At 44.7% G+C, this 25969-nt stretch overlaps 1 protein-coding gene across 1 annotated transcript; it reads right to left on the reverse strand.

Moving 5' to 3' along the window:
- Positions 1 to 2340: 2340 nt before the first annotated feature.
- On the reverse strand, positions 2341 to 25696 carry Poglut1 (protein O-glucosyltransferase 1). The gene is made up of 11 exons (XM_034515594.2): positions 25490 to 25696; positions 24756 to 24846; positions 23812 to 23955; positions 21646 to 21781; positions 19585 to 19706; positions 15249 to 15308; positions 11927 to 12026; positions 9611 to 9669; positions 6563 to 6730; positions 4925 to 4981; positions 2341 to 4005 (listed from the first exon to the last, which is right to left on the reverse strand). The coding sequence occupies exons 1-11, from the start codon at positions 25572 to 25574 to the stop codon at positions 3849 to 3851; spliced, it is 1179 nt and encodes a 392-aa protein (XP_034371485.1). The 5' UTR covers positions 25575 to 25696; the 3' UTR covers positions 2341 to 3848.
- Positions 25697 to 25969: the final 273 nt, after the last annotated feature.

The raw sequence follows: 25969 nt of genomic DNA on the forward strand, positions 1-25969 counted from the left end.
TCCTGAACATTAGGGCGCACGCGAAAAGGCTCAAGATTTGAAAACTTTTTTTGAAATATCAGCTGTGGGCATTTTTTTTTCCCCCATAACGTGGGTTCCACTTCAAGTATCCGCATGCTTACTGCTCTGAGAAGAGCAAAAGATCTAGAATTATCATGTAATAACTGACACTATTATTTCACTTTCTTCTAATGTGCTTCAAAGTCTAGTTTCTATTGGAATGCCCTCTCACTGGATGAAATGGCGGTGTCTGTAATTTCAGCTTTTCGGTGCAAGAAAATCAAGTCCTGATTTGGGGGGCTGGAGAGATGGCTCAGCGGTTAAGAACACCAACTGCTCTTCCAGAGGTCCTGAGTTCAATTCCCAGCAACCACATGGTGGCTCAGAACCATCTGTAATGACGTCTGGTGCCCTCTTCTGGTGTGTCTGAAGAGAGCAATGGTGGTGTACTCATGTGCGTAAAATAAAAAAATAAATCTTAAAAAAAAAACAAAAAAAACAAAAGACCTGATTTGGCCATATACTAGGCCACCAGGGGTTCATAAGACCAGTTGAAAACTCCATGGCATGGTTATATATCACCTATTATCAGGCATCTTACAACTGCCTATACTCCAGCTGGACTCCTGTACACACATATTTAAAAACACCAAGACAAAACCAAAAACATGTTTACCAAGGTAAAATATTCCCAATCGATTTGCGTAACTCAGTAATTGGTCATTGCCACATATCAGTCTTTGCAAACACCTTCACCTACTTTTTTCCTTTCTGAAGTGCACTTGCTATACAGGTCCTTGGCGCTTTACAGTCACTTCCACGGTGCACCTAAATGACTACAAACTTTCCTAAGGATAGATTAGTAGTATTTGGGGAGTTGATTGTGGAACATCTCTACAGATCAGGTTTGGAAAAGTGCCTGAAATGAAACCCCCATCAGCATTTACTGCATTGGTGTAACTGCCTACTGGCTGATCTCTGTCAAAAGGACTGAAGTTGCGTATTCATCTCTGTACTTATGAATCACCAGTCTATACCATGAAGTGGGTGTTATGTAATTATCTTTTGGGGGGGGAAGGAGGATCCAAGATAGGGTTTCTCTTGTGTAGCCCTGGCTGAAAACCAGACAGGCCTCGATCTGTGATGTACCTGCCTCGAGCAATTAAATGTTGAATGAAGAATTCAGACCCCAATTCCTGGCTCTAGCATGGTATTTTCTTGGTCTGTTTTTCAGAGGTGGGGACTGGGATTAGAGTCCCAGGGCCTGAAAGCCCAACAAAATGGATGTGTTACCTGTCTAGCTTACCTGTAAGAAAAGCTGAGTGTATTTATTTGACATACTTGAGGTCCTGGGAATGATCCTCAGCACCTGAACTAGAGTCTTTCTAGACAGGGCAAAGATTGGGCAAATACTGACAAAATCATTTACATACGGGGGCTGGAGAGATGGCTCAGTGGTTAAAAGCACTGGCTACTCTTCTAGAGATTCTGAGTTCAATTACCAGCAACCATATGGTGGCTCACAACCATCTGTAATGGGATCTGATCTCCCCTTCTGATGTGCATGAAGACAGAGTGCTCATATACATAAAAATGCATGACATAAAATGTTAAAAATCATTACATATAGTACAAATATCCCCAGGATCCTGTACCCTGTAGATACAAACAAGGTCTTAGTACCAGATAGATTTCCTGAGCTCTATAGCTTTTTCCTTTGGGCACCTGGTGACTGATTTGTTGTTTTAGGTGGTACTGAGAAATAATCCTATGCCAGGCAAGTGTCCTGCCACTCAGCTACATCCTAGCCCTCAAGATTCAAAGTTGCCTTTGCTACCTAGAACCCAGAACTTCCCTAGGACCTTGGTCATGATCCACCTCACTGCTCTACCTTAACTGTCTGTAACTCTTAACTCTGCCAGCCTCCCATATTATCCAAGCTTACCTTCTTTTACCAGTAGAGAAATACTCTGCCTCTTTTGTACTCTGATCTTCAAGGGTCTCAGAGCAATTCTGTCAGTCAAAATGTTGTCATGAGGAGTAGTCAAAATACACTGTAACATACATAGCTCTCTCATCCTCAGGACGTGGACTTGCTAACACAGGACCCATCAGTGAAGGATTTCAATCATCACTGTCTGGAATCATCACTTATCCCTCAGTGCAGCTGAGCTCGGCTCATCAAGCCCAACAGCTTTTTCCATGGTCAGTTTTCTCTTGGGTCAGCAGGTTCTCTTTCCCAGGTTCACCAAGTACAACTCTTACAAAACATATATTTGGTTATATTGAAAACAATAGTAACCTTTTCTATAGTGAATAAATTTTTTGAGGAGCAAATGGTTAAGTTTGAGACCAAGCTAGTATTAACGATAACAAAATCTTCAAAAGTGTGAGCATTCAAACCATTTTCAAAAACATATGCTTTACATACTGTTACACGTCATTCTCATACGATCTACATACAGTGAGGTACACGGGGAACTGTAAGATCTGAGTAACTCACTCCTTACTACTGGAGAGAACAGGTGATGATCTGTATTGACCCATGTCTTACAATGTATCTTATCCCCACTGGAGCAAGTAACCAGGCAATTTAAAAATAGAATTCAGTTAAGCCAGGCGAGTGTATCCATTCATTCCCCACTCACTCATCCCCCCAGTAATTGTTCAGTAATGATTCTGCAAGAGGCACTGTGCTGACAATGGAGACATCAAGAGCAGTGAGACATTCTCATCCATCAGTAAGCTTACAAAACAACTGGGAAACAGCCAAGTAACTACAAAGCAGCACAATGGCACACAACACAGGCACGGGCCACCAATGCCAAGAATGAGGCTCAGAGGTAACACTGGAGCTCTAACAGAAATACACCGGCCTTACATCTTTTTTTCAGAAGTGGAATAGGAAGTACTCCAATAATACTTCATATCGGAGTAAAAGCAAAAGCTAAATGCTCTATAAACTGCCACTTCATGATGTGTTCACATATGAAGATTGGAGTCTCTGCAAAGTGAGGTGGTCCTGCTGCTACTAATTTAAGATGGCAAAATAAAAGATGTGGAAAAGGTGAGTTTGTGTTTATGAGCCAGGAGCTCATGTAGCCAGGCTCCTTGAACTCCTGTGTAGCTGAGGATGGCCGCAAACTCATCTCCCTGCCTCTGCTTCACAAGTGCTCGGGGCATAGGTCTTTAATGAAGCTGCTTCCTGAAATTTCTCTTCATCTCCTTTAGAGAGAATAAAAAGGGCATGAAGGCACAAAATGGGAATTTGAAATCCAAGTACAGAAGTTACTCATGCAACTGAGGCATTATGGAAACCTCCTGAGTGCCAGGGAATTTATGCATTTAGAAAAGGGAGCACAGGCATAGACTCTGGAGGAAGTGATCGCTCTGGTACTTTTCACACACTCCAAAGGATTTCTACATTAAAATAAAGCAACAGAGATCAAGCCTAAAATAACTCCAGAGTTGCTAGTGTATTGTACTAGTTCCAAACGATGGATGGTCTGCTCCAAATAATAGGACAAAGAGCATCTTCACATGGACCCAGTCAATTTCACAGTGATGATACATGTAGATGACCTGAGGCACAAGCTGTGATTGAGCATAAGAAAATGAAAGTTAGAATGCAGTTCCAAATCCTTATTTCATGATTTCAAAGAGCTGAGCTGTTTCATTTCTGCTCACATACTAGATCTTTCTCAAGCGTCCCTCCAGATTCAACATGATAAGGAAAACTGGATGTTTTGCTTGCTCAAAGGTGTTCAAGGTATGGTGTCATGATCATGGTATTTCACCACAGAGCATCTCAGATCCACTGTCAGGATTCTGGTCCCGTGATGGATATACTACAGTTCAGTTTTCAAACGTCTAGGCATGATCTGATAATAATCTTTTCTTCTTGTTACATTATAGGATAGAAATTTGGAATATTCAGTCAAGAGGTTCTCCCAGTAACAGGTGATGTCATCCATGTGCAAATGGTTTATGATGAACTGGCTTCCCCTAGACAGAAGATTAACAAGAATATTTTATATCACAGGCAACACATGGTTGGGTACTTTTATCATGAGCCTCATTCCAAGTATTATATTTGAATTAACTCACCTGCCTCTCACAAACAACCCTGCAACTATCATATCCATATGCATGTATTTAGCAATGAATTTAACATTTGTTTCTTAAAAACAAGCATTATTACCAGCTAATATTCATTTTTAAGCATTTGAATTTTGTTGGGGTTTTTTTGGTCCTGGTTTGGAGTTTTGAGACTTCTGACTCTTTCATAAACTCACTTCATAGCCCAGGCTATCCTGGAACTCAAAGTAATTCTCTTGATTCAGTCTCTCCGTTGCTGGGATTACAGGTGAGTCACCATGCCCAGCTAAAAACACTTATCTTAGTTCCTCGAAGACTGAGGTCTAGGGCCTGGAGAGGGGTTTCAGTGGTTAAGAGTTACTACTCAGAGGCAGGCAGATTTCTGAATTTGAGGCCAGCCTGGTCTTCAGAGTGAGTTCCAGGACAGCCAGGGCTACACAGAGAAACCCTGGGGGGGGGGGGGGGGGGGGGGGGGGGGGGGGGGCGTTACTACTCTTACAAAGGAGCATGCGTGCTTCTAATTCCAGCTCTAGGGGCTCTATGCCTCTGACCTGCTGGGCACTAGCACTGATATGCACATACCCACACGTAAGACACACAAATACACATACAATTTAAAAATAGGTAACTCTTCTTTAAAAGCCTAGAATCTATTTGTACAGCTATGGAACATTTGTGAATGTGTGTACTGTTTGCCTCCAGGGCAGCTTTCACTCTGGATTTTCTTTATAATGAAGCTGAGGTATGAACATTATCATGGTAACTATATGTAGAAAACTTTAGGACAAAAGAGATGGACAAGAAAGGACAAACGAATAGAGCTTACCTTTTAGCAATTTCCTGAGCGATATCATCATTTGCTTTTACAAACTGTAACAGCTCCCTAAAAGGACAAGAACCACAACACTGTAGAGGCTGGGGGGGATGGCTTATCCGCTAATGTATTCACCACTCAAGCACAGGGACCTAGGTTCGGAACCTAAGATTCACAACAGAAGCCAGCTTTGGTGGCTTGTGCTTTTAATTCCTGTGCTAGTAAGGCAGAGAGAGACCAATGGATCCCTGGAGCTTGCTGGCCTGCTAGCCAATTCTAATGGCAAGCCCAATGTGCCAGTGATTCCTTCTCAAAAAGAACAAAATGTATGGCCCCTGAAGAGTAAAAGTTAAGGTTGACCTCTGACCTTCATGCACACATGAACATACACAGAGAAATACATACACAAAAATCATGAGCTTTTAAAATATAGATCACATTAATACCAATTCAGAAAGACAACTGATAAGTCTGTAGATGTGTAGTTTGTACATAATTTCTTTAAAGCAAAGAGATCAAGGTGCCTAAAGAAATAAAATAATAGCAAAGAAAAAAGCTAAATAAACAAAACCAGGAGTGGTGTGGGGCTGGTGTACACCGCTGTTCCCAGCACTCGGAAGGTAGAAGCAGAAGGGTCGGAAGTTTAACGCTACCTCAACTATATGGCAAGTTTGAAGACAGCCTGAGTTACACAAAACCATGTCTCAAAAAAAAAAAAAGTTAAAGATAGATTGTTAGCTGTCACTATTATTTATTATGCTAATTATACTATACAAGCTTGGGATATATTTTTTAAAGAGTATGACAATAATCATAAAAAAAATCAAGTGTGAAAAATAATTTCTGGGGCCAGAAAAATGGCAGCAGAAACCTGACAAGCCTGACAAGTCCATCCTTGAAAGCTAGGTGAAAGGCTGGGGTGCGGCCCCTTCAGCGAGAGGCAGGAAATCAGCCAGAAGCTCCATGGCACAGCAGCAGAAACAAGAGACCCCACCTCAGCAAGGTGGAGGGCTAGAACAGACTCCTAGAAGTTGTTCTCTGACCACCACACATATGCAGTGACCCCGGGAGCTGCTCTCTGACCACCACACATATGCAGTGACCCCGGGAGCTGCTCTCTGACCACCACACATATGCAGTGGCCCCGGGAGCTGCTCTCTGACCACCACACATATGCAGTGGCCCCAGGAGCTGCTCTCTGACCACCACACATATGCAGTGGCATGTGCATATGCTCCTTCACAGGTGTTCATTCCCTTGGCTCCCCACCTTATATAAGAATTAAAAAAATTAAATTTCAAACTTGTCTCCAAATTCTTGTTCTAGCCAGAGGCAAGAACAGAGTTCACATTTCTGGTCCTTCATATTTTTTTTCTATCTCCTCCCATCAAGAAAACAACTATCTGCCAGGGCTTCACTTGAGCCAACTCTAAAGCTATGTCTGAAATCCTAATGACAACAATTTAAGTCTTTTCAGTTCATCTGCATGTTATGTTAGAAGCGACACTTTAAATTAAAGCACCTCAACTTGGATTTATAACCTGCCTACATAATACACAACAGACCAAATATTTCAAGGAAGAAGAAACTTCACTTGAAAATGAAATCACCCTGAGGCCATAAGTGGCTGCACTTAAGATGCGTGCTTACTGGACATTGGAGAGGTCTGTCTTGACTGGAATGTAGTGAACCCATGGCTTTAGTTGTGGGTAGAAGAACTCAACCCACTCGTCACCAACATGGAAGACCAGTGATCCACACAAGAAGAGGTGTTTGAACCGGAAACTTGCAGCTACACCTCGAAAATTAAATAGGTATCTGAAAAAGAGAAAAAAAGCGCACTTCATTCTGTACAGCCACTACCACCAGCAGGACCTTCCTCACTCCTCCTTTCCCTCACTCCCATCTCTGCTTTTATGATTTCCCTCCTTCCCCCTTTCTAAGTCTATCTTTTATTTTATTGTTTGAGACAGGATCTGCTGGCTAGAGTCATTTGAGAAGGATTTTCAGTTGAGAACCGTCCCCTATCAGTCTGCCTATAGGCAAGTCTGTAGGGCACTTCCTTGATTGATTGACATGGGAGAGCCCAGCTCACTGTGAGCGGTGCCACCCATGGGCAGGTGGTCCTGGGCTGTATAAGGAAGGAGGCTGAGCAGGCCATGGGAAGCAAACAGGTTTCTGCCGTGAATTCCTGTCCTGATTTCCCTGGATAATGAACTATCGGCTATAAACTGACATAAACTCTTTCTCCCCAAGTGGATTTTGGTCATGGTGTTTAATTACAGAAATCGAAACCCCAACGATAACATGGCCTCACGTTTTACCTTGAGCTGGCCTTGGCCTCACAGAAATCCTCCTGCCTTATCCTCCCAAGTGCTGAGACTGTGGGCATTGGGCCCTAGTCTCAGTCTTCAAGGAGACATCGGTATGTATCTGTGGAGTTTCCATAAATTCCTTGCTTTTCCTGGGTTGGCGCTGCAGGTTGTTCCAGGAATGTCAGGTAAACAAGAAGAAATAATTTCTCCAGAAAGAGCTATATAAGGCCAGCAGCTCTGTGCTGGGTGGAAAACAGATAGGAAATAGTATTTCAGAAAGAAATAGTAAGTTTTGATTTGGCTTGGTTTTTGTAGATTTCAGACATACATGAAAAAATTTGTTCAACGATGTGCATTAAAAACAAAAATGTAGGTTAGCCAGGCAGTGGTGGTGCAAGCCTTTAATCCCAGCACTTGGGAGGCAGAGGCAGACAGATCTCTGAGTTCGAGGGCAGCCTGGTCTACAGAGTGAGTTCCAGGACAGCCAGGACTACACAGAGAAACCCTGTCTCAAAAAAAACCAAAAAAAAAAAAAAAAAAAAAAAACAAAAAAAAAAAAAAACAAAAAAACCCAAAAAGTAAATAAATAAATAATAAAAAAAAAAAAAAAACAAGAAAACACCACCACCACCACCACCACCAAAAAAAAAAACAGGCTGTAAAAATGGCTCCACGGGTGCTCACACTAAATTTCCAGAGCCCAGAGGGTGGAAGAGAAGAACCATCCCCAGTGAGTTGTTTTGTTGTAGTAGTGTGACCTCCACATGTATGCAATGGCACATACACATCCACTCAACATGAAATAAATACATGTAAAAATATATTTTAAAAAGAAAAAACTCCACACTGGGCACAAGGGCACATGCCTGTAATCCCAGCATTCGGAAGGTGGCAACGGGAGGCCCAGGAGCTCAAGTTCATCCTTAGCTATACACTGAGTTATCCAGGAAGTCAGGCTCCCAATCCTTCTGTTTCCCCTTGTGTCGAGTCAAGGAGGTCCCTCTTCCCAGACATCACCCTCTTCTTCTCAAGTGCAAGAGAGCAAGCCTAAGCTAATCGATCCCCAAAGAGAAGCTCTCTGGAAAAGCCCTCTACGAATAGGCTGCTCTCAGCAGTTCTCATATATGCACCTGTCTCTAACAGGAGCACCTAGCCTACCCTACTGCTGGGTCTAGCCATTGTCCTTACCTCCAAGCCTCAGTTTACCTTCTTAGCTAATTCTTAGTGCTGGTATTTCATTATTATGTTTGTCTGTCTGTTACATAATGGGAATGAACCTCCTAGGTAGTAGAATATGTCTAACTACCATGTTATCGCTATAGCCCTCATTATAACAGTTATGAATGGGATAAACGTAACCTAACTATGGGGGCAAGTGTTGTGGAGAGAGGTGATCCTGACACGTTAATCAGTGGTAATCAGTTAAGGAACCATGTTTCACTCTTCTCTATAGTCCCCACAGGACTCAGGTCAGTGTCCTGCAGGCCCTAGTAAAAGCCAACCAAATTAATTAACATGCTACTTTAGGATGAAAAGTCTCTAAGGTGAAGTATTTCAAAGGCAGCATAGAAATAAGTAGCTGGGGTGGGGGGTGGGGGGGTGGCAGAAGCAGGTGGATCTCTGAGGTCAGCCTGATCTACAGAGTGAGTTCCAGGACTGCCATGGTTACAAGAGAGAGAGAGAGAGAGAGAGAGAGAGAGAGAGAGAGAGAGAGAGAGAGAGAGAGAGAGAGAGAGAGAAGAGGGAAGAAGAGGGAAGAGGGAAGAGGGAAGAGGGAAGAGGGAAGAGGGAAGAGGGAAGAGGGAAGAGGGAAGAGGAGGGAAGAGGAGGGAAGAGTAGGGAAGAGGAGGGAAGAGGAGGGAAGAGGGAAGAAGAAGAAGAGGGAAGAAGAAGAAGAGTGAAGAAGAAGAAGAGGGAAGAAGAAGAAGAGGGAAGAAGAAGAAGAAGAGGGAAGAAGAAGAGGGAAGAAGAAGAGGGAAGAAGAAGAGGGAAGAAGAAGAAGTGGGAAGAAGAAGTGGGAAGAAGAAGAGGGAAGAAGAAGAGGGAAGAAGAAGAGGGAAGAAGAGGGAAGAAGAAGAGGGAAGAAGAAGAGGGAAGAAGAGGGAAGAGGGAAGAGGGAAGGGAGGAAAAGGGAAAGAAGAGAAAGAAAGAGAGGGAAAGGAGAGAGAGGGAGAGGGAGGGGGGAGGGGGAGGGGGAGAGGGAGAGGGAGAGGGAGAGGGAGAGGGAGAGGGAGAGGGAGAGGGAGAGGGAGAGGGAGAGGGAGAGGGAGAGGGAGAGGGAGAGGGAGAGGGAGAGGGAGAGGGAGAGGGAGAGGGAGAGGGAGAGGGAGAGGGAGAGAGGGAGAGGGAGGAGAGGGAGAGGGAGAGTTAGTGCAACTCTTACTTGTATTTGCAGTGATCTATAAGGTGCACATCCTTAGCAGCTGGCTTTCCCAAAGTGTCCTGTAGGGGAACAGGAAGTTATCACCACTAGCAATAGCATTTACCGGCAGATGCACCATTAAAACATTTCACCAACATAACCTCATTTAAGTATCGTAATGAACCTAACACTCCCAGGAGTCATTATTATCTTCACTACATCAATGGTTTCAAAGTGAGACTTGCTCAATGTCATGTGATCTTAAATAGCAACAACAGGGTTCTGACTCAGGTGTATTTGGTTTTACAGTCTGAACTCACCTGAACTCATGCCATCTTCCTCTGAACTAAGAAGACATGGGGAATAGCCCACCTTACTCTGTGTGAACCCCCCTCCCCCAAACACACACATAAAGGTCATAAGTGCTGGTTTACAGGGCATATGGTTGTAACTGACAAAGACATTTGTTGGACCTGGAAAGTATTTACAAATAAATATGCAAGCCACTGCTACCATTTCACTAGGTGGCATGACATTTCTCACAAAAGCCCAGATCTCTGGCCTGGCTTGGCAGCCCAGACCATGCCTGTAATCCCAATGGAGGACTTTACTGTCAAAATTCAACTGAAGGTGGAGGCAGGGATAATCAGGAGTTCAAGGTCACCCTCAACTACATTAAAAAAAAAAAAAAACTCAAGGCCAGCTTAGGCTACAGAAGACCCTATCTCAAAATCAATCCATCAATAATAAAAATCCAGCTTTTTAAATTTCCTCAAAGAAAAATGATGGTGGTGGTGACGATGATAAAGCAGACTGTGACGGTTTGAATATGCTGGGACCATGGGAAATGGCACTGTTAGGTTTGAATAGGCTTGGCCCACAGGGAGTGGCACTATGAAGAGGTGTGGCCCTGTTGGAATAGGTGAGGCCTAGTGGGAGGAAGCTTGTCACCTCGTAGACAAGCTTTGAGGTGTCCCAGTGCTCAAGCTTCACCCAGGGCATTAGAGTCCCCCAAGACATAGAACTCTTGGCTCCTTCAAACACCATGTCTGCCTGGATGTTGCCATGCTTCTCACCATGCTGATAATGGACTGAACCTCTGGAAAGGGAAGCCAGCCCCAGTTAAATGTTTTCCTTAACAAGAGGTGCCTTGCTCATGGAGTCTCTTCACATCAACGAAACCCTAACTAAGACACAGATCTCGCACACCAAGCTCTTATCCCTGCTTGGCAGCAGTCATCTGGAGCTGTCCATCCTCGGCTGACCCTTCTCTCTTTCCTTCCCTCTCTCCCTCCACAGAAGACGCTCACCACATGTGCGCTGAATTCATGCACTCTTGCGTTCCTTTGTTCTTGCTGTCCTTTCCCTGTCTTGTTGTTCATAGGGTTTCATAGCCCAGGGTAGGCTCAACGTCACTAACTGAGGATGCCCTTGAATTCCTATGCATATTTTTGTTATCCAAAGGTTTCTTAAGCTCATTTGCTCCTGGTTGATTAAAACTGTACAAAACAGGCTGAGGATGCGGCTAGAGAGAAGGCTCAGTAGTTAAGAGTACTCGCAGGCTGGAGTACTTGCTCGGCAGTTAAGAGCACTGACTGCTCTTCCAGAGATCCTGAGCTCAATTCCCAGCAACCACATGGTGGCTCACAACCATCTGTAATGGGATCTGATGCCCTCTTCCGGTGTGTCTAAAGACAGCTACAATATACTCATCATATGTGTTTGTATAATTTTTTTTTGTTGTTGTTTTTTACAGAGAAACCCTGTCTCGAAAAACCAAAAAAAAAAAAAAAAAAATTGATATGTGAAAATTACATGAGATGCAGGTGTAGTGGCACATGACTTTAATCCCAGGAACTCAGAAAAGGGAGATGGATTTCTGTGAGTTTGAGGCCAGCCTGTTCTACACAGTGAGTTCCCGGACAGCCAGAGCTACATCATAACACCCCGTCTCAAAAATAATCACAAACAACAAAATATAAAAAAAAAGATTACATAAAATTTAAATTTCGGTGCCCATAAATAGTAACTGCCTCTGCTATTCTCACGCTGCTACAGCAGGCCGTGCAGTAATGACTCGGGGAGCCTCACATTTACTATCTGGCCGCTCACAGGAAAAGCTTATACACTCATCTCTTCAGAGTTACTGACGCTCAGCAGAGCAGGGCAAGTCAAGCCTGGGAGACAGCTATTTACATGTAGTGCTAACACCACTGCATGGCACCTGCTCTACGCTCATCTCACCACTGAGAGGAAGCCTAATCTCAAACTCTACCCAGATGGCAACGTTCTGAGAGCCAGCACTGCTGTGGTTCGATTCAGACGTTTGCTGATTACTTTCATAGACTTCCAGGCCTGGTTTTTGGTGTATTCTGCATCGACGAGTTTTGGATTTTTCCGAGATAGGAGAATGAGAGGATCTCTTTCTTGGCTTGTCCTACAGAAAAAATATAGAACATAAATCTATGTGGCCTACACCATAATGTCCCCAATCCCTACGCAGCATTTAGTGCCAGCTATCCCACTGGCACAGATGGGACATTAGTGAAGAAAATCCTGGGCAGTGCAGCATCTTAGATGTTCAGGCTATCCCACTTTATCCATCAAAGACAGGGGTGTTGGGTCTTTCTTTGCTGACATCCAGGTTTATTGTTTATTTTAAAACGGGATCTCAGGTAGCCCATTTGTGGTGGTTTAAATATGCTTAGCCCAGGGAGTACCACTATTAGGAGGTGTGACCTTGTTAGAGAAAGTGTGTCACTGTGGGGTTGGGCGATGGGACCTTCCTCCTAACCATGTGAGAGCCAGCCTTCTTTTGTTTGCCTTCGGAACAAGATGTAGAACTCTCAGCTCCTCCTGCACCATGTCTGCCTGGATGCTGCCATGCTTCTGCTTTGATGATAATGGACTGAACCTCTGAACCTGTAAGCTAGCCCCAGATAAATATCACCCTTTATAAGAGTTGCCTTGGTCATGGTGTTTGTTCACAGCAGTAAAACTCTGAGACAGCATGCTACCTTCCAACTCACTATACAGCCAAATGTAGCCTTGAATTCGTGATCCTGATTGGTGGACTCTCAATCACCAGTATTCTAAGTGTGCGCTACCACATCTGGCCTGCATCTGATCTTAAGAGTATGATTGTACTGGCTGGTTTTATGTCAGCCTGTCAAAAGCAAGAGTCATCAGAGTGGAGGATGCCTCAATTGAGAAAAATGTCTCCATAAGATCCTGCTTAAGCCATTTTCTTAATTAGTGATTGACAGGGGAGGAACCACCCCACTGTGGTGGTCCCACCCCTGCTTAGGGTGGTGGTTCAAGCCAAGAGGAGCCAGCCAGTGAGCAGCACCCTCCATGGCCTCTGCATCACCTCCTGCCTCCAGGATCCTGTCCTCACTGCTTTTGATGATGAACTGCTACATGGAACTGTTCGTGAAATAAACTTTTTCCTCCAAGTGGTCATTGTTTTTCATCACAGCAATAGTGACCCTACCTAAGACAATGATGTTCTGGATACTATATTTCTATTTCAGGGAATAGTTTTCCTTTTTGAAAGGTTCATCTAGCTGGGCAGTGGTGGCGCACGCCTTTAATCCCAGCACTTGGGAGGCAGAGGCAGGTGGATTTCTGAGTTCGAGGCCGGCCTGGTCTACAGAGTGAGTTCCAGGACAGCCAGGGCTACACAGAGAAACCCTGTCTCGAAAAAACTAAAGAAAGGTTCGTCCATGCCTATGATCACTACTATTCACAGCTGTGTGGCTACATAATTGCCACCTATCACAACAGCTACATGGCCTTTGCTGTGTGTGCATTGTAAAGGCCAGTATAACACTTAAATTTGAAAACCAAGCTAGGCATAGTAGCACATGCCTTTCATCCCAGCATTCAGGAGGCAAAGGAAGATATCTGTGAGCTCAAGGCCAGCCTGGACTATATACATGGTGAGCTCCAGGCCAGCCAGGGCTCCCATGTGAGACCCTATCTCAAAATATACAAACAAACAAACAAACAAACAAAAAAAAAGAGACAAGAGCTAGGCACAGTGACTACATGCTTATAATCCTAGCTACTTGGAAAGCAAGCAGGTCTCAAGTTCAAGGATAGTCTCGGCTCTACAGCAACAAAGGTGAGAATCAGGTAATTAGTCAGTAGGATGGGTGTTAGGCCCATCTGTATTCTCACGTCCACTGTCCAGTGGGTAGAAGATGGGCACACCACCACCACCACAACTATAACTCTTGTCCCTTCACAGTCTCCTTCTTAACAGTCCACAGATACTGACCCTGTGGTTACCCAGCAGGTGCTTTCCTCAGCATGGGGATACGAAGCCGAACACCACAGCCAAGATTCTCCTACCCTCTTTTCCTCTGCTCCATTTCTCCTAGCCTCAGTCTATGACATTAAGCATTGTTTGGCAGTCACAAGGTCTGCGGACCAGGAAGTCCAGTCCGGAGACCTGGTGATGACTCCAGCTGTGTTAACCACCTGAGACTGACGCACAGTGAGTGTACTTCTAGGGAACTGTAAACAGGAAAAGGACACCCACTCTGCTCGACAGGTGGCGCTCTATGAATATCGATTGATAACCCTGTGACCAAAAGCAACTTGGAGAAAAGGGTCCGATTGGGATATGTAAGCTTACATATCCCGATCGTAGCTGGTCTTTCAGGGGATAAGAGGAGGAACTCAGGCAAAAGCAGGAACTACTGAGGAAAGCCATTTACTGGCTTGTTTCCAGGATCAAGATCAAGTTCAGCTGCTTTCCCTTCTTTCTTCTTTTAAAGACTTATTATTTCATGTATCTGAGTACACTGAAAGCTGTCTTCAGACACACCAGAAGAGGGCATCGGATCCCATTACAGATGGTTGTGAGCCACCATGTGGTTGCTGGGAATCGAACTCAGGACCTCTGATAGAGCAGTCAGTGCTTTTTCTTAACCGCTGAGCCATCTCTCCAGCCCCATCAGCTGCTTTTCTTTTACCTCCAAGGACCACAAACCCAGGGGAAGCACTGCCCACCGTGGGTTAGGCCCTCCCATATCAATCACCAATCAATCAAGAAAATGCCCATACAGACATGTCTATACACCAGTCTCGTTGAGGTATTTTGTCAACTGAAGTTACCTCCTCCCAGGTGACTCTAGTTTGGGTCAAGTTAACAAAAAACTAACCACCACAATTGAATTCTTTTTTTTTTTTTTTTTTTTTTTTTGGTTTTTTGAGACAGAGTTTCAACAGCCCTGGCTGTCCTGGAACTCACTCTGTAGACCAGGCTGGCCTCGAACCACAATTGAATTCTTTAGTTTAAGATCGCTAGCCCAAGTTTCTGTTGATGGTGGTGGTGGTTGTTTTGAGACAGGGTCTCACTGTATAACTCTGGTTGGCCTTGGAACCCACTATTCAGATCAGGACATCCTGGAACCCACTATGTGAACCAGGCTGGCCCGGAACCCAACATTAAAGAAGTCCTGCCTCTGTCCCTTATGTGCAAGATTACAAATGTGCACCACTACACCACTACGCCTGGCCACCATTCCACATTAATTTTTTAATTATCTTAGCTTTTCCTTTGAGCAATAAGATACATTATACCCCTAGAGTAACATAATTTTACCCACTGTTTGGAAGAACATTATTACAGGTCAGAAAATATAATCACCTTGATCCTCGGAAATATGCTGTAGAATTTTTCTTTTCCCATGGCCATTGCGCTGCTGACCTAAAAGTACAGATTTTTGATTAGTTTTGGGGCTTTTCACTAGACTATGTATGTTTTAACCGTTTCTGAAGATTAGTTTGTAATGTACCTTTAAATAAATCCATTCAAGGCCACTAAAACAAGCCATGAACAAAACCATTGAGCCCTTTTGTTAGCATTTCAACGTCTGAAGGAACTTGCTAGGAATAGCTACAAATTCCCCAACCCAGTAACAACTTACAGAAGCAAAGTGCACAGGGTCCAAGCGGCACGTACAGGACTGTTGAGTTGGCACAGACAGGGTTCCCTCTCTAAGCAGAAGGCTATTAATAAAACTAGCACGTGACAAGAAATGCAAAGGAACTGAGTGAAAGGGAACTCATGTTTTGGGAATAAAGCAAGGATCACCAGAGGTATGTACTCCGCTATCTAAAAGGACCTGGGGCTTCTTAAAGCTTCATGAAGTGCTCTCAGAACAATAAAGTCCCGAAAACACAGAAGTTAGCAAGTATTATCGTGGCCAGCCTTCCTTGCTGTAACTCCTAGCTCACATCACTTTAACTGCCTTTGCAGAGGCTCCCCACCCTACCCTGCATAGAAGACATTGCAGCATCTTCCTCTGTGAAGGGAAAGGCTGGACTGGAGTGGATGAGGGGCTGTGTTCTACAACTGGAGAACACAGGCTGTGGACTCTAGAGGTGTAGGTAGAGTTCAGGTCTATGGTGCCAAGCTTCTCGCTCACTCACTGAGAGAAATGCTTGAGATTTCCAAGGCCCCCAGCTAACCTGACCCACCCTTTCACCCTTTAGTTTCCATTCTGTGACAGGGTCACATGTAGCCCAGGCTGGCCTTGAACTCTTGTTCCTTCTTCCTCTACCTCCCAAGTGCTAGGAGACAGAGGAGTGCCAATATTGCTCGGCTTTCTGTGGTACTGAGAAGTAAACCAGTACTCTGTGTGTGCTGAAGAACAGTCCACCAACCGAGCAACATTTCCAGTCCCGTCTTTTCCTTTCATTTTGGAACAGGATCACGCTGCACACTGTGTACCGAAGGCTACGTAGCCCAGCAGCCCAGGCTGGCCTTGATGCTCTCTTCCTGCTTCAGCCTTCCAAGTGCTGGGATTATGCCAGGTGTTTGCCACCAGGCCCAGCTAGCACTTTCTTTTTGTTTTGTTTTGTTTGAGACTGGCTCTCACTACAGAGCCTTTGCTGGCCTAGGGCTCACCACTTAGCTCAGGCTGTCCTTGAACTTGCAGTGAGCTCCACCTGCTTCTGCTTCCTGAATGCCAGGATGGCAGGTCTGTACCACCCCTTGTGACAACTTTACCTGATTCTCCAGCCCTAGGACAGAACTATTTCTTATTCCCAGGAAGTATAAACACTATACAGTGATTGGAGGGTTCTGTCTTGTATTCAATGGGAAATGACACAAGCATTGTTTTAAATTCTATGGTAAAGCATTAAGATGAAAGCATAAGACCAAAAGCGTAATATCTGGAATCCCCTTACCCACAACAGCTATGTAAGACTCCAGTGAAGAAGTTCCCAGGGCTGGAGAGATGGCTCAATGGTTAAGAGCACTGACTGCTCTATCAGAGGTCCTGAGTTCAATTCCCAGCAACCTCATGGTGGCTCACAAGAAGACAGCTACAGTGTACTCATTTACAAAAAATAAGCAAGTTTTTAAAAAACAAAACAACAACAACAAAAAAACAAACAAAGGCTCACCAGGCAGTGGTGGCTCATGCCTTTAATCCCAGCACTTGGGAGGCAGAGGCAGGTGGATTTCTGAGTTTGAGGCCAGCCTGGTCTACAGAGTGAGTTCCAGGACAGCCAGAGCTATACAGAGAAACCCTGTCTCGAAAAACGAAAAAAAAAAAAAAAAGAAAGAAAGAAAGAAAGAAAGAAAGAAAGAGAGAAGGCTCAATGGTTAAGAGCATGTTACAAAGTACTGAGTTCAGTTCGTAGTACCCACATCTGACAGCTCACAACCAACTGTAACTCCAGCTCCAGAGCATCCAACACCCTCTTCTGCCCTCTGCATTGTTCATAACCCCATACAGAGACCCGCATAATTTAAATGTAAAAAATAATTTTAAAAAGAAAGAGATAGAATTTCTTTTCCACAGTTCTATGTGGTGATACCTAAGTGCTATAACCCCAGCACTTAGCAAGTAAAAACAGAAAGATGAATCATTCAGGGTCATCCTCAACTGCATAGGGAATTTGAGGTCAACCTGGGCTATATGTCTGCTTTCTGTTCAATTCTCCTCATAGCTGGGTCTTCCCCCCCCCCCCCCTTTACAGAGTGCCAGACACTTCGCCACTCTAGGCACACACTCTATCACTGAACCACATCCACAGCCCTCGTGGGCACTGTTCTGTTTTCCTACCTGCCCACAGGACATGTGGCTACATCTGGAAACATTTCTGAGGAGCTGTAACTGGCATTTAGTGGGCAGAGGCAAGAGATATTAGATATCCTGCAAGGAACAGGCCAGCTCCCCACCACAAAGAATCACCCAGCCCAAAGACCAGTATTACCAAGACTGACAAGCATGCTAGTCTTGATGTAACAGAAGGCAGGCCTTCTGGTGTTGGTTTGTTTTTAACATTTTCTGTGTTTTTACAGTCCCCTTTGAATCTCAGGTCACACTTGCAGGAAGATGTCAATTCAAGGTGGCTTTGTTCTGTATTGCAAGACTGATTATATGGGCAGAGAGTCATCAGAGTAACACAAATACTGTATAAATCATGAGTGTAAAATGTAGCCGGTTTGGGAAGTTTAGATGATCAGATTCTGAAAAGTACAGTAGGATGGAATCAATAGGCTAAGGCAGGCCTCCGTTATGAACAGAAAGGATCTGGAGTACACCTGTCCTTCTATACCTAAGGATCCACTACAACCCAGCATTCGCACCAAATACCAAGTATGTTCCAAGAAATGTTTGAAAGGCAGGCAGAGCAGGATCTACCTTCAATTCTATCATTTGGGAGGGCAAAGCACAGTATCCAGGTAGATTAGGGGTTCGAGCCCAGACTGAACTGATGGCAGGTTCACAGATAACCTGGGTTACAAAGTGAGACCCTGTTACAACAAATTATCAATCCCTCCTTACAATAATGCCAGCTAATTTATTTTCATTATGATAGCGATTGAAAGTATGGTGGCTCATGTCTGTGATCCCAGAGAGAGTCAAACAGAAGAATTGCTTGAGTTTGAGGTCAGGATGGGGTACTGAGTGAGAAAAAAAAAAGGTTTATCCTGTTAAAGGATGATTAAAGTGTTAAAATAATTAAAGAAAATGGGCTGGAGAGGTGGCTTGGTGCTCAAGAGTGCTTGGTGCTCTTGCAGAGAATCTGGGTTCAGTTCCCAGTGCTCACGTGGCAGCTCACGAACCATCTACAACTCCGGGTCCAGAGGATCTGTGTCCTCCTCTAACTTCTGCCTGCGGGCACTAGGCATGCATACATGTAGTACACACACAAACCTGGGTGGAGACACTCAGACACATAGAAAATGATCTTTAAAACCCTTCCCGTGGAGGCCCTGCTGACGATCTAGGAGCGATTCTTCTGCCCCTTTTTGACAGAGATTTTTCCGTTCAGAGATAGGGTCTTATGATTTCAAGGCTGTCCTCAAACTCACTGCAAACTCAACCTCACTGAGGTTGGCCTTGAACCCTCCCTCTCTCTCGATCTGCCCAGCACTGGGATTATGGGCATACGCCACCATAACCAGTTTATGTAGTGTTGGGGGTCAAACCCTGGCCTTCACGTATGCCAGGCAAGTGGTCTACCAACTAAATTATAACCTTAGGCCCAACATGAATATTTACATACATGCAAAACTGGTTATGATATTAATAGTCTCCTGACTTTTATGTTGTGTGTGTGTGTGTCTCTGTGTGTGTACCATTGTGTACAGTCACCTGTAAGTACATATTGGCCTAAAGGAAGATAACAGATGTCAGTCTTTATTCCCTTGAGACATGGTCTTTCACTGAACCTGATACTCACTGTTTTGACTAGACTAGCTCACCAGCGAGCTCCCAGGATCCACCTATCTCTGGCTGGCCCCCTGAACACTGGGGGTTACAGGTACACATAACCATGCCTGAATTTTACATGGATGCTACAGATCCAAGCTCAGATCCTCGTGTTATACAACAAGAACTCTTACCTGCTAAGCCATCTCCAGGGCCTAGGCAGTAATCTTAAATTAATGGCTATATTCTACTGTTTACTTCAGGAAAACTCACAAGGAGGAAAAAGCAAAACCTTTCTAAAGGACCTACCTTAACAGATCTTCTCTGAAGAGGTCCCACCGTCCAAGACCTGTAGGATAAAGCGGCCACACAGCAGGACCCCCTTCCCAAAATGTCCACGCAGGATACATGATGTCATGGTACTCTGATGTCTTTGAAGGAAACAGAAAGGCATTCAATGTAAGTGTTAGGAGAGAATGAGAAGTAGCTGGCTGCATTCTTTATGTAGAGTTCGGACAAATGCCTTCACAGTGCCCACCTGCCAGAGAAGTATTTTCTTTGTCTAGAGGTCTAGATTCTAGGTCTTAGATCTGGGAATACAATACAGCTTGGTGATACAGTGCTTACGCAGCATAAATGAGGCCCTGAGTTCAATACCCAGCACCATAGAACAAAACATCACCTATGTCTAGTCTACAGGTATTAAAAGGCAAGAATTACCATGGGTTCAAAGTAACAGACTCACCAAGTGATCTGAGTTTGAGGCTAGCCTGGTCTACAGAGTGAGTTCTAGGACAACCCTGTCTCAAAAAAAAGTGATAGACCCCCCCTTGAATCCCAGAAATTTTAATCATATTAATCACTAAGGTCAAGTTTTTTAGTTCCTCAAAATTCTGGAGGGTTTCCTTTTTTTTAAGTGCGTGAGAGATAACATCCCCAATTATGAATAATCAGTTCTGTCAAAACATAACTACTGTTACATCCCGGTGTTTCCCTGCCTTACCCGTTCTTAGTTCTTTCCCAGGGGGTATTTTGAGAGTAAGAACCAGGAAACACCACTAATTACAGTTGTGTGAATGCTGACCCTCGCTCTTCACCGCTGTAAGTGAGTACTCTACTTCATGCCTTAGTCTCCTGGCCATGGGGGAAATGACATCCCGAATTCTATCTATGGGTTGATTTTCACTACAAAAATGACTTAAAATATTTTAAAAGGTTGGTGTGCAATGAATATAATATATAATATATATTATTATTATAAATCTGCATGAGCCACTGAACAATGCAGGAAATAAAGTCTAGAGAGAAAGTAACCTGACAAAGAAAAACAGGGTGGCCGAGAGGCGGTGCAGAAGTGTTTGCCTTGATAGCATCAAAGACCAAAGTTCCAGCCCCCAAACCTACAAAAAGCTGGGCACCACCATGGCACAGAGTGGACCCCTGGGGCTTGCTGGCCACCTCCCCCTAAGCGGCTTATCAGTACACTCCAGGCCAGAGGTAGACGGCTCCTAAGGCGTGACGTCAACGGTTGACCTCTGGCCTCTATGTGCACACACATATATCCACGTGCAACCGTCCCCACATAAAAACAACCCCACAAAGTAAGAACACTGCTTTGAAGAAACCAAACCAGAACACATGCTCCTTTTCCCAAAGATTATGAATCTTTCTCTTTTTTGAGTCTCCCTCCCCACCCCACTCAGAATGCCCGGATTCCACAGAAGGCCCACCTTGCCAATATACCATTTGCATGAACCTGAGCACGGACAAGCTGTCTTCTGCCCCAAATTCTCCAAGTCTATACTTGCTATCCATTACTTCTATCCTCCCCAGTAGGAGCCCGCCCCACTCCCCACCCCCACCCCACCCCCAACTCCCTCCTACCCACTTTCTTGGCTACCCTAGGCCTATCTGAAAAATGCCTGCTTAGGCACAAACCACGTGGAGTTGCCCAGCGCCTTCACTGTTAGTTTCAGCTGTGCTGGGTGCCTGGGACAGAGACATCAATAGGACAGATGGTTCTTAGCACTACAGCTACTGTACATAACATAGGAACGCAAGAAGTATCTTTTCCAACGAAAGCATTTCCTAACTAAGAGCATGAGCTTTCCTGGACCCTTCTCTGAACGTCCTACGTTCCTGAGGCACCTCACTCCCTAGCCCTAGCTTTGGACACCGAGGCCATCTTACATTACATATGGGTCATCAATTCTATTTCTTCAGTCTTATTTTATGACTGAATTAAGACAGACTAAGTTCACTCCTGGATCTCCAGTCTCATGCTCACTAACACCCATCAGACTGCCGAGGGAGACCTCTTGCGCATACGGGAAGGCCGCCCCACTCCCATGTGCCCCTTCCTGTGCTCACCTTACTGAAGGAGAAGACAGGGATGGTAGGCTCCATCCATTTAGGAACCTGAGGATAATCTCGGACATTGATTACCATTTCCATGTCAGGGAGGCGAGGGATCACTTCCAAAATAAAGTGTTCCACGCCACTACATCTGTTAACCAGACAAAAACACAAGATCATCAGAGCAGTGCCTGTGTAGGAAGATCCTGGCATTAAAGTGAGGGGAGCCAGCGCCCAGATCACCAGCCCACTGCAGTCCCCTGAAAGCAATGCTTCTAAAGGGTCTACATGGGGCAGGTTACCCTTCTTCACTAAATTGCCCCAACAATCCTAACTTAGAATTCCATTTCTACCCATATAACTTCTCTATTTGCTGCCAGGTTTTAATTTCCTCGACACAGAATAGTTTAATTTGTAGATGAGATGCAAATTTTAATACAGAAACTGGAAGACTTTATTTTCTATTTGAGTTCCTTGGCCTTCCTTCCCCCACACAGACACTGTTATAGTCTGGATCTGGAACGTCTGATCCTCAGTTTTGCCTGACTGGGAGGTGATGGTAAATGTTTAAGAGGTAGGTGGTTTTAGATCCCAGAAGGTATGCTCTCAAAGGAGACTGGAAGCTGTTGTGTTCTCTCGACCTTCCCCCACACCTCCTCATGTCAGGAGGTAAGCAGGTTGCTCTGCCTCGTACTAACCTCCAGGTTGTGCTACGTAACTACAGACCCCAAAAGTGCCAACTGGACACAGACCAAAAGCCTTGAAACTGTGAGCCAAAGTAAACCTTCCCTCCATAGCTACTTGTCTCAGATGTTCCATGGCAGCATCAGAAAGCTAACTCTGTCACCATCTTTCTTTCTACTGTGATTAGACCTTGAGGAAGGAAACTTTTCAGACCTTCAACCTAAACATAGATCATTATCAAAATACAGAAATGGCATCGGCACAATCACGAAGACCACTTTCGGACCAGATTCCATGAGTAGCCTCAGAAAGTTTACTTATTTGTGAAGGAATGAAAGGGAAAATGTTTAGCTTGTTTCTGCCCTCCTCTTTGAGATCCTAACCAGCAACATTCTGGAGGAACATCTGACAGACTGATCAGAATTTTCTGGCAACAGGGCTAGCCTGAAACTTAGCATATAGACCATGTGGCTTCAGACTTCCCCAAGACCCAGGATTACAGCCACCGTGCCAGGCTAAAATAGTTTAAATAGTTTTATATACAAGTTGATAACTACAAAAGTAAAGTCAATGGTTCATAAACGTCACATGCTCAACTGTATTAGTAATAAGGAAGTGTCAAAGAAGCCAATGTTTAACAAGCTGATCAACAAAGATTTTAAAAGTCTAATACACAGCATTGTATTGGAGGGTATGAGGTCTACTTAACAGCATGTAAGCCGGACACGGTGGCACACATCTTTAATCCTAGCACTACGGAAGTGGAAACAGTTGGAACTGAGTTCAAGGCCAGCCTGGTCTACGTAGCAAGTTCCAGGACACCTTGAGCTGTATAATGAGATGCTGTCTCAAGTAAATTAGTAAATTAATTAATTACAATATCATTTTTTAAAGCATGGGAAACAAAAACAAAATGCATCACTTAGCCTAGTTATTCTGGGAATTTAGCCCACATGTTTGCATGCATGTACATGACGAGCAAGATCAAAGGTGGATGCAGAAGAATGCTCACGAGAGCAATGGCCGGATTAGTCAAATTTTGCAGGGGTGATGTAAGCAGTAACTTAAATATTCTGATAGAGGACCAAATGAAGAAATCTGCCCAATGAGTTATTACTAAGAAGCCATGAAAGCAGACCTGGCCCGCAACAGACATTCATCAATCTCTCTGCTTCACTTCCCCCTGTAGCCCATGTCACCCTGCCAGGTTTCATTCGCCTGCTCCTCACAGCTTTGTCTGTGAAACAGACGAAGAAGAGAAGGGACAGAGCCAAAGCCATCAGAGTTAATGATGTATACTAAGCTTACTTAAAATAGCTGGTATTAAAAAAAAAAAAAAAAAAATCCCAGGCAAGGTGAGGTTATTTATTTATTTATTTATTTTGCAGGCCCTGAAGTGTGACGAAAGATGCACTTGTTAATCCTCTAGCTGGTTCCTAGGAGTGCTATCAAGTCAGCCTACATATACTAACACTGTTAGAGGATACCAGAGGATACCTGGAGGGAAACATGCAGTCATCTTCCCTGAATAATCTGTTCTTAATGATCTGGTAGTGGGTTCCTAGCTTCCGTCTGACCACCTCGGCCATCATCTTCCTGGAGATTCCACCTCGGAAAGGAGTCAGATCCTCTTCTATGACGCTGTGCAAGAATGGAAAACATCGAGCCAAAGCAGGTCAAGAGGCTGACGCCATCCCATCTATTCCCAAGTGTTTTGTTCAGAGAATACACTGAGCAGGGGGGAAGAGCAGTGGATAGGAGTGAGCACCTCTTCTCCAAGAGCACCATGGGTAACGGAAAAATATCAAACTCATATTGATGCTAAGCATAGGCTGCAGTAACCAGGGAATACATCACATCCCTTTTCAAATTCAGCACAGAGCCAGTTTCAGTAAGTGCCATCAGCATCAGGTGAATCTTTGAGGGATCGAATAAAAGATGAAGAGTTATGACTGCCGTTTAGCTGATGAACTTTCAGAGGGGTTACGTGGCTTGCCGTGTAAGGCAAAGTCAGTGAGAGATGTGGGTTAAAACTCCACCTACTTTCAATGTAGGTATCTTTCTACTGTACCAACCCTGCACAAACTTGCATATCTTGAAGATAAAAACTAAGAGGAAATACAGATTAGATGATGAATCTGCTCATTCCTTTAATGTGCAGTTGCAAACAACTAGCACCAGAGACAATAATAACAAGATATAGACTCTGGGAGCCTAGGAGGCTTTCAGGAGAAATAGAAAGCACATGTTGCTAAATAACGTACGGAATAGAGTCTATGTGGAGAACACTGAGGCTGTCCCATCAAGAGCCACCTAAGGTACCCCTTCTGCTCTCAAGACATGCTTAGATCACTAGTAATTACCAGCAAGATCTCTCAAAGGACTTAGGGGAGCTCCCTATGACAAGAATCCAGCTCTCAGAGGCACATCTATGAACTCACCCTTGATAGCAGCTGCAGTTTTGACTTGAACATGGTTCATAATTCTCCAGAGCCCTGTTAATTTGGTCAATAAATACTTTCCATTTTGAGCCTTCAAAAAGTGAAGGAAATGAGAGTTAACAGACTACCCTTTTGCATTCGTATTTGCAAGCAGCAGGCAGAAGCAACAGAAGACCAACACTTGGAGAAATCCCCTTCCTTTCCCAGTAGTGGAAATGCCAAGAAGGAGTCTTTGTGTAACTTGTCGGGGCTTGAGTCAAGTCTGCTCCTCTACCTGCGCCATCAGGTATCTAAGAAATTGGAAAAGTCACAAGCTTAATGTTCGGCCTTCAATAGGCTATGGAGACACTGGACTTCGACATGGATTCTCACCTAATCAAACTGAGCGTCATAGAAACAATCAATGCTAACTCTTGGACGCAATCTTCCCTCATCTATTCTATCCTAACAGCTAAGTGCCTCCCTCCCTCCTCTGGGGAGGCACAGAACAGCGTTCTGCTGTAAACAGGGATCATCCTTCTCTTCCTGCCATCCCCAATTCCGGAGGATGGGGTTACTCTCCAGGGTCTAGGACCAGAAGAGGCCCACCAGACACCTATGCTCGCCCCCGCCCGCTGCCCAGCTCGCGTTGCAGCCGCACAGCATCCTCCGCGCGACGAGAGCCAGAGCGAGCACCCAGGGACCGGAGCGGACCCCGAGCCCCGGCGGCAGACTCGGCCCTGCCCGGAGCCCACCTGAGTCCTTCTGGCGGCCCTGCACCGAGAACAGGAGCAGTAACAGCATCCATGGCTTAAGCCGACAGCCCGCCCGCCGCTCCATCACCCACAGACCACTGCGGATTCCGACCCGCACGCAGGCAGAAGCGCCGCCCGGCAGAAGGATGGCGGCAGACGCCACGGCACGTGGGAGCTGCCCTACACAAAGATGGCTGCCGAGCCCGCCCCTCGGTCTGCGGGAGCCTGGCTTGGTGAATAAGACACCAGGCAGCCCATCGGGATAGCACATTTAATAATGGTTAGTTCTGTGACAAGCCGAAGGTCGGAGGTAGTTTGCTTTTTTTGCTTCAGCTACACACAGAGCCTAAGCTATGCCATTCCTAGGCTAGGTCATTCCAGAACACCAAACTACTGATTTATTGATCGTATGAATGGATGCATCCTGTTAGTCCACAAAAGATTGCACAGGCCCCTTTGTAATAGGAATTTATAGTAATA

The sequence above is a fragment of the Arvicanthis niloticus genome, chromosome 12 (assembly GCF_011762505.2).
Source record: "Arvicanthis niloticus isolate mArvNil1 chromosome 12, mArvNil1.pat.X, whole genome shotgun sequence".
Taxonomy (NCBI): Eukaryota; Metazoa; Chordata; class Mammalia; order Rodentia; family Muridae; genus Arvicanthis; species Arvicanthis niloticus.